The sequence below is a fragment of the Nothobranchius furzeri genome, chromosome 6 (genome assembly GCF_043380555.1).
Source record: "Nothobranchius furzeri strain GRZ-AD chromosome 6, NfurGRZ-RIMD1, whole genome shotgun sequence".
Taxonomy (NCBI): Eukaryota; Metazoa; Chordata; class Actinopteri; order Cyprinodontiformes; family Nothobranchiidae; genus Nothobranchius; species Nothobranchius furzeri.
In genome coordinates, this window is record NC_091746.1 from 70,296,850 (window position 1) to 70,306,188 (window position 9,339).

Here is a 9,339-nt window from a genome sequence, read left to right on the forward strand (position 1 = left end):
AGTGGGAGTTTCCCCTCGAAGAGGGAACAAAAGACCCCCTGATGATCTTCTACATAAACACATTGAGGGTGGGTGTGGGTCCTATTCAGCCAGAGTTTCGGGTGAGCTCATTGTGAAGCCTGGCCCCACCCTATCATGTGAATTCCTGAGGTCAGATGGCCCAGGATATGCGTGGGCGTTGAGGCATCTGGGAAGGGATCTCAAAACTGGATTATAGATGGCAGACAGTCGGTGTCATAAACCACCGCCTCTGTTCAAAGATGGTTGCTCACAGTGGACATAAATGGCTTCCTTTACTCCTCTTTCAAACCATCTGTCCTCTCTGTCCAAAATGTGAACGTTAGCATCCTCGAAAGAGTGACCTTTGTCCTTTAGATGCAAATGAACTGCTGAGTCCTGTCCCATGGAGGTGGCTCTTCTATGTTGTGCCATGCGCTTGTGAAGTGGCTGTTTGGTTTCTCCGATGTAGAGGTCTGGGCATTCCTCGCTGCACTGTACAGCATACACCACATTGTTCAGTTTGTGTTTAGGAGTTTTGTCTTTCGGGTGAACCAGTTTCTGTCTGAGTGTGTTGCTGGGCCTGAAGTACACTGGTATGTTGTGTTTGGAGAAAACCCTCCTGAGTTTCTCTGATACACCGGCTACATAGGGGATGACAAGGCTGTTGCGTCTGTCTTTTCCTCCCTCGCTGGTGTCTGGTCTTCTTTTCAGCAAAGATGCACAGAAAGTCATTTTATCTTTTGTATTGTCATAAATGTAATTATTAATTATTTAACAGGGTCAGTAGACATTAATGAACACTTCTGTAAATGTGTCGGTGTTAGCTAACGCCCGCACAACAGTTACCTCTCGTAGTTTGCTGTGACTAGAACATCGGTTAGATTTGCACCTGTTGTAGTTTAGTGGGTGGAGGTCATGAAATCATCTGCATGACTCACGACTGATCTTTGGGGTCTCCTCCCGTTCCAGGACCGGAAGATGCTGGCGGCGGCGCAGCAGATGTTCCAGGACAGTCGTACCAAGATCGAGCTGCTGCGAATGCAGATCATCAAAGTCGGTCAGGCCCGGGACGGAGTCGGATCAGCCGGTAAATCCAGTCGCTCCTTCTGACCCACCTGTTCCAGCACACGTTCTGTGACAGGTCTCTGGTCTGCAGGGCTCCCTGTGGACGTCATCAACCCTCTGGAGCTACGAGTTGCTGAACTCATTCATCACATGAAGATCGAGTCGGCTGTAGCCGATGGAGCCAAGAACGTGGTGAAGCAGCTGAGCGAGAGGCGGGTCCAGGAGCGCCGGGTTCTTGCACAGGTGGGTTTCAGAGCCACACACCTGGTTTGGTGTCTCAGAACGACTGTTGAACTAAACCATTTGGTGAGAGGGTTCTGGTCTGACCCGGTTAGACATGTTTATTCTGTGATCTAAATCTAAACCGAACCCAGAAGCCATCAGAATCCTGTTATGGTCCTCCAGGCCCAGGCCCGGATGCAAGAGTCCTCTCAGAAGCTGGACTTGCTGCGTCTCTCTCTGGAGAGACGTCTGACAGAGTTTCCTGAGGACCATCCCACCAGGTCCACCATCAAGGAGGTTCTGGTTTCTGGATTCTGCCCGTCCTACAACACACCAAAGAAGCAGTGCTCGTCCTCCTTCTTCAGACCAGCCAGCCTCACAGGTCTGGATCTGGACTTTCTGGTTAGCGTTCTTTGGGTTTTTACATCTGACACTTATGTTCCTCCTCAGGTCGGTTAGAGGTTTGTCTGATGGGCTGTCAGAACCTGCTGGAGTCCGTACCGGGTCGAAGTCGTGTCAGCAGCGCCTTGTCCTCCTCTGGGACTTCTGATGGAAAATCTCTGAAGCTGAAATCCTCTGGAAGAAGTTCAAATGGCAAAACCAGCAGAGCAGACGAGCTGTCGGGTTAGTCACGTGTGTGTGTGTGTGTGTGTGTGTGTGTGTGTGTGTGTGTGTGTGTGTGTGTGTGTGTGTGTGTGTGTGTGTGTGTGTGTGTGAGTGTGAGTGTGTGTGTGAGTGAGTGTGTGAGAGAGTGTGTGAGAGTGTGAGAGAGTGTGAGTGAGTGTGTGAGAGTGTGTGAGAGTGTGAGTGAGTGTGTGAGAGTGTGTGAGAGTGTGAGTGAGTGTGTGAGAGTGTGAGAGTGTGAGTGTGTGAGAGTGTGAGAGTGTGAGTGTGTGAGAGTGTGTGAGAGTGTGTGTGAGTGTGCGTGCCAGGATCCTCTGGAGGTTTCTTCCTGTTAAACGGGAGTTTTCCTCTCCACTGTCGCTGCGTGCTTGCTTAGCATGAGGATTGCTGTAAAGACTCTGACACTAGTCAGTGACTCGATGCAACCTGCTGGGTTCCTTATATAGGAAACTTGTTACTGATGGGCTTAATGACCTGACCTGTGTTGTTTACTGTGTGAAGGTCCTTGAGACGACTCTTAATCTGATTTGGCGCTTTATAAATAAACTGAATTGAAACTTGTCTGTGAAAAGTTCATCAACTCTGCATCAGCCGAGGTATTCCTTACATTTGAAGCAGGTAAGTGGTAGTCTAATGCTATTGGTTAGTTTTGGTTGGCGCTCAGTTTCCTATTGCACGGAGCTCTGCGGGGCAGGGGGCGTGCTTAGCAAAAAAACAAAAAGACGTATTGCTTATATTATATCACAGCACATGATGAGATCATCACTTTTACGGATTTCTGAAAAACCGTACATCATTTCTGACAGTAGAAAATTCCGGAAAGCCACTTTAAGGCAGTTCTGAAGGCGAAAGGGGGTCAAGCACCGTATTAGTACGGTGTTCCTAATAATACTTTAGGTGAGTGTATGTCTATCTATGTATATATCTGCAGCTGCAACAGGTACCACCAACACCACCACCCCCAACCATCTCCCACCTCCAAATTTCACACCATACATCAGCCTCTCCCCCCTCCACCGACCCCCCCCCCCCCCCCCCCCTCAGCACGACACCAAAGCCGCCTCTAACTCCTGAGGAGGCTGAGGTCCTTTAGAGTTAATTCCTATCTGCTAAAATCCTTTTATCACTCTGTGGTCGGCTCTGCTATCCACTCTGCTGTGGTCTGTTGGGGTGCAGGCAGCTCTGACTGAGAAAGGAAGAGACTGAACAAGCTAGTTCACAAAGCTAGCTCGGTTCTGAGCTGCCCACTGGTGGATGCTGGGAAAGATGAGCACCATCTTGAAAAAACCCTCCCACCTACTGCATTCCACTGTGGAGACCATGGACAGCTCCTTCAGAGGCAGACTGAGACATCCCAGATGTAAAACAGAACGCTACCGTAGGTCGTTCATCCCCTCTGCAGTAAAAGTAGAACTCCTCATTATAAAGCCTAATTAATACTTCGTCTGCGTCGGGACGGACGCGCACAACACCATTATCCATCCTTTTGAGAGCAGTCCGACAAGCTCGCAAGGATGGACGGAGTCGAGCTCTCTTTTCTAAACATCTGTCCGTCGAGACGAAGAATGCAAGCTTGTGATTGGTTAAGACGTCTACAGTGCCGCCATTGCGCCCTCAAAAAGACAACCGAGTATATCTAGTGGCAGACACAGTGAAGCCTGAAGAATACCTCGCGGAAAAACTAAAAATATGTCTATAATCTCTTGAAACCTATTGGTAATAAAACAGAACTCCTCATCATAGAACTAAATCAAAACTGTCAGATCTCACAACTTATCACTCAATATTGATAATACTCCTATTTTATTGTCCGCTCCGGTTAAAAGTTTGGATGTCTCCTTAGATAACACTCTCTCATTTAATGCACATGTAAGTGGATTGGTTAGGTCTGCGTACTTTCAGTTGCGCAACCTTAATCGATTATGTTCATCCTTGACTATAAATGACACGAAGACTTGTAAATGCCCGGGGGTCTCATTTATCAAACATGGCGTAGAATCCTTACTAAAACCGTACTTAAGCTCAGCAACAAAAAAAAAGTACTTACGCCAAGTAGGTTTGTGATGCATCAAACATGGAGTACGCACAGCTGCACGCAATCTCCGCTTCATAAATCAGAGACTAACGAGAATGTTTCTCAGCTGCTTTTTAGTCACATCCCGCCCTCACCACGCCCACTTTCTGACATAAATGGTCGATGCAAAGTGCCTTGTGGATCTCATGCATATACATAAGCCGGCTGTTGCAGTGCTCCACCAATGACATGGCGACCGTAGATCAAGGCAGATCAAGGAAGCACTACTTCACACAAGCAGAAGTTGAGGTACCTGTGGGTGAGGTGGAGAAATGAAAGGAAGTGCCTTTGCAACACAAATAAGAGAAAATCCACGGAGTGGCACAGCGTTGCTGAAGCCGTCAATGCTGACTTCTTCAGAGAGATCTGTGGCGGATGTAAAAAAAAATGGTCCAATCAGGATCCAATCCCCAGATTCCTGGGTGAGTCGCACGTGCGCTAACCAGTCACCCAAACGGAGATCTCCCCAGTCCAAGTAGCCAGGGCACATGATCAGTCAGGTCACAGTGACAGGACACACACACTGTCACAGACGCATGATGTTCTGTCTCAATCTGTCCCCCTGCTGATATTCTGCATTCCGTATTCTGCGCTTCAGGATGTGTGTGTGTGTGTGCGTGTCGGGGGTCTTGTTCTGTGTGAAAACGAAGCAGTACAAGGGATAATGCTGCAGGATTTCATAATGTTATCCTTCTCAGCAGCAGCACTGCAGGTGCTCTCCATGTCCAACATGTGCGTAAGCCAGGTCCTTAGTCAACTTAAAGTTGTTCACATTTTTCCGCCAAGTTTTCTTTCATAAATCCCAAAGTTTGGGTGGAAAGTAGCTTACGCAGTTTTCCGACCCCGTTTTGTACGTAAGCAAGCTTGATGAATGAGGCCCCAGGTTACATCTCGTCTGGACTACTGTAATGCCTTACTCGCTGGTCTACCACAGAAACTTCTTCACAAACTACAGTTGGTACGTAATGCGGCAGCTGGTACCATTACTCGGACACCCTCCTCTCAACATATCGCTCCTATACTTGAGGAGCTTCAGTGGCTCCCAGTAAGTTACTGCACTGAATTCAAAATATTACTTTTGACATTTAAAACATGGCCCCCGGTTATGTACGGGATCTACTCGGTCTGTACACACCACCAGGAAAACGTCGCTCACCTTCCAGTAATCTGCTTGTTATACCTCGAGTGCGTCTATGCTGTATGGGCCTCAGGTCTTTAGGTCGCGGGCTCGTGGTCATGGAACAGTAGGGCTAGGGTCAGACGTCCGTATGCTCTCTTCTGTCACCCAGTTTAAATCACTCCTGAAACTCATTGATTCAGGCAGCTTTTCTCGTATACCTGTGTAACTGCAAACATTTGGTTGTCTATGCACTTCCTACTGTTATGCAGATTTTAAGCAATGTGCATGTATATATTTATGATAATGATCTATTGATATGTGACTTATCTGTTGATGATTTTAACTTGAATTGTTCGTTTAGTATTTAACTTTTTACTATTTTCCCTTTTAACTTGTGTCTGTTTAACTGTTGATTTGTATTTTAAAATTAACAAAGAGTGTTTTAACCTGTATTATATCATTTCTGTTAAAGTTCCCTTGAGAGTCCTGAAAGGCGCACACAAATGAAATGTATTATGCTTTTTTTCAGGAGAGGTCAGCGCCATGCTGAAGCTAGACAATCAGATTGTTGGACAGACTCACTGGCGACAGATGGGGAAGGAGGCCTGGGGCCAGAACTTCAGCATTGAGCTGGAACGGGTTGGTGTTTTGTTTTTTTGTTGGAAACGGTCTGTTGATGTGGAGTTTTCTGTAATGTCAGGATGGTCCGCGGTAATCCCTCAGACAGGCGCTGACTTAGGCTCATTCTCTGGTTAGAACCTGCTGGTAATCTCTGGGGTCATTAACTGGTTCCACCAGGTTCTCCTTGGTCTGACTCAAGTTCCTCACTGGAATATGAGTCTGTGGGATTGAGGAGATTCAAACAGAATTCCTTTCGTTGTCCAACCATATTCCAATCTCAGGTGGCATCAGAAACTTCGTCCACACTTTAAACAGTCCACACTTTAAACTGTGTGAGTGAGTAAATATATGTATGTATATATATATATATATGTATGCATGTGAGAGGGATTTTATGTAAAGAACTCCAAAAACACGTTTAGTATAAAACACGGGGCTGTTATAAATGTCTCCTTGGAAGGGCTCACATCTTCCTTAACTGCTGATCTGACACAGAATACAGACAGCATGCTCCTACTGTGTAATGTCTGTGGTTGACAGTAGAGTCCCTAACGCACCGAACAAACCGACCTGCAGGGGAGATAAATCAGTTGTGGATTAAAACAAGGAGCAGATGAAAAGCTAAATCAGTAATCTGTGTGTTTCTGCAGTCCAGGGAGCTGGAGGTAGCGGTTTCTTGGAGAGACTGGCGAGCTCTCTGTGGGGTGAAGTTCCTGCGTTTGGAGGACTTCCTGGATAACCAGAGACATGGGATGTGTTTGGAACTGGAGCCTCAGGGCATCCTCTTCATCGAGGTTTGTTTCCGTATTTACTCGAAAATACTCTCATATAGCAGCTCATCAAATCAAATCGAGCTTTATTCATCAGGCTCTTTTCTTATCTCAAAGTGCTGTACAAGATTAAAAACAACCACACAACACTCAAATTCCCACCCAGCTCCCACAAATTCAAATCCTAAATCCCTTCTTGTACTTAAAAGCTATTATGAAAACTGGCTGAGTACAGATGAGTCAGGCAGCAAAGAAGAAGCTAGCTGCACCGGGATCAGCAGCAGCTGCACCGGGATCAGCAGCAGCTGCACCGGGATCAGCAGCAGCTGCACCGGGATCAGCAGCAGCTGCACCGGGATCAGCAGCAGCTGCGCCGGGATCAGCAGCAGCTGCACCGGGATCAGCAGCAGCTGCACCGGGATCAGCAGCAGCTGCACCGGGATCAGCAGCAACTGCATCGGGATCAGTAGCAGCTGGGCACCAAGAGATGGCAGGAGAGCACCCAAGCCAACACAGCCAACGACTGCTCCTGGTGCAGCAGACCCCCACGGAGGAGTCGCTGGTTTAACCCTAACAAGTTCAACTCCAGGTCCTATTAGTCATCATCTCACAGTTTTACTGAGCGGTGAGCTGCAGGTGTGGTTACGCTTGGGAACTATTCGGTGGGTTAACCCCCCAATCCAACCCCCTTAAAGCTGGATGTCAGCAGGGAGACACTGGGTCCCATTTTTAAAGTCTTTGGCATGACCCGACAGGGTTCTCATACCACCTGGCCACTGAGCTGGTGACGTGATGATGCTCCATTTGGTTTCCAGGTGACCTTCATGAATCCGGTCATCGAGCGACCGTCTAAACTTCAGAGACAAAGGAGAATTTTCCCTAAAGAAAAAGGTGAGGATGCTTCTGCTTGCTTCTTATCAGGCTCTGACAGATGAAACCAGATCTTGGATCATGTTTGTTTCTCATGATTCGGACACAAAGGGTTATTAGAGCTCTCCTGGTTGGGTCCAGTACCAGAACCTATCTGAGACTGCTTCACAAAGTAACCCGTGCTGTGCAGTCAGCTGTTTTTCACCTGCTGGGTTGATTAAAACGGCTGTTCCCAGTTAATCTGGGTAATGGAGGTGCTGGAGAACAGCTTGGACTATCTGGAATGGTTTAGGACTTTGGATTTTCCCAGAAACTGACAGTTTTTGAAGGGAATTGATGATCTTGGACATGACACCTTTTGCTGAAATGTAAATAAAAGCTGAGAGTCTTCGGGCACCATAATGCCTCTTGTTCATCGCCTATGATCTTTTGGAGACGCCCAAGTCATTTCCCTTCAAACAATAACTTGCTAGTTGAGTCAGAATTAGCCGAGGGTGAATACTTATGGGCAGCACTGTACTCTTATCAGTCCATCGGGTTCAGTTCATTATGCACTTAGTTAATTTTCCTGTGGAACAAAACCTACAGCTTGCATCAAGTCACCGACTTGTTGTGTCAGAGACTTCACAACAGGGCTAATCAATTCTGGTCCTGGAGGGCCAGTATCCAGCTCATTTTAGCTTTACCTCTGCTCCAACACACCTGGTGGTGGGCAGCAGGTAATTAAATGGCTTCAGCACAGGTGAGTCAGCCACTAAATCAAGGGTATTCAAGCAGAGAAACGACTAAAATGTGCTGGATACCGACCCTCCAGGGCTGGAATTGAATACCCTTGATTTACAGCAATCCCCATACTAGGCAAGCATGCGGTGACAGTGGAGAGGAAAACTCCACTTAAAGCTGCTTTAGTGAATCCACAGAACAAGCTAGGTTTTGAAAGTAAATATGGTCATGGAACTACTCTCACTGGGCTTCTTCCCTGTGACGTTTCTGCCAGAACCAGAAGCCCACGATGCCAGAGGAAACGAACTAGCGCTGAACACCAGTCACCGTTTTCTAGGTCGTTCGTAACTTCAAATGGTGATTTTCTCTGTGGGACTCTGGTAGTTTGTCCCAAAGCTGAAGCGGTAGCAGCTGGTTGTTTCTCCTCCTCTGATGTTACTGAGCAGAGAACCTCTCACCGGTGGTGTTGTTGTGCTGAACCAACCACTGAAGACCCAGGGAAGTGCTGCGATCAGTGAGACCGACAACCGGTTGCTTTTGGTTGCTTTTGATTCCAAACCGTGTTATTGGTGGAGTTTTCATTTATAGTTACACTGTGTGAGAACGCTGTTAAGAGGCATGAAAAAAGGTTTTAAGCTCATTTGTTTTCCACATTTTCCATCGTAGCTTTAGCAGGAAGACACCTCCAACAGACCCTGGCTCAGTGTGAGCAGCTGCCTGCAGCGTTAAGGAGTGACTACATCTGTAACAAATGACCAATAAGATGTGATGATGCCATATAAATATGAAATATCAACCTGACTGATCTTTGAATGTTTAATCAGAAGATTCTAGTTTCTTTACTCCTTCAGGGATCATAAACACACTTCGTATTAATGCAGACAGAGTCAGTATGTAGTTTATAATATGAATTTAATTCTATTTCCCTAAACTAATGATTATACATGACAAGGTATGAATGATGATGTAATGTAATGGATATGAAGTGATTTAATGTGATGGAATGGAAACTAGATGTTTTAGCAAAACCCTTCTTAAAGAGCAAGTCACCCCCTACCAGAGTACTACACCACTCCCACTTCCTGTTTGAAAAATGCAACAAATGCTGTTGCCTAGCAGACCGAGAGGGCGGAGCCGCTAACAAATACACACACACAAACTCACAACAACATTGTGACATCATAATGTACGCTAACATCATATGGTACCTCTTAGCCAATAGCAGACAGTTTTAGGCAATTTTTTTAAAT

The 9,339-nt window shown here is 46.6% G+C and overlaps 1 protein-coding gene across 1 annotated transcript in view; it reads left to right on the forward strand.

Annotated features, from left to right (window-relative positions):
• The window catches only part of pkn3 (protein kinase N3), a 54,393-nt gene that overhangs the window by 30,188 nt on the left and 14,866 nt on the right, over positions 1-9,339 (forward strand). Inside the window, exons 4-10 of the mRNA XM_015943317.3 lie at positions 970-1,087; positions 1,157-1,308; positions 1,471-1,669; positions 1,738-1,911; positions 5,635-5,744; positions 6,377-6,520; positions 7,312-7,387. Coding sequence (XP_015798803.3) covers positions 970-1,087; positions 1,157-1,308; positions 1,471-1,669; positions 1,738-1,911; positions 5,635-5,744; positions 6,377-6,520; positions 7,312-7,387 — 973 coding nt within the window. The remainder of the gene's footprint in view (positions 1-969; positions 1,088-1,156; positions 1,309-1,470; positions 1,670-1,737; positions 1,912-5,634; positions 5,745-6,376; positions 6,521-7,311; positions 7,388-9,339) is intronic.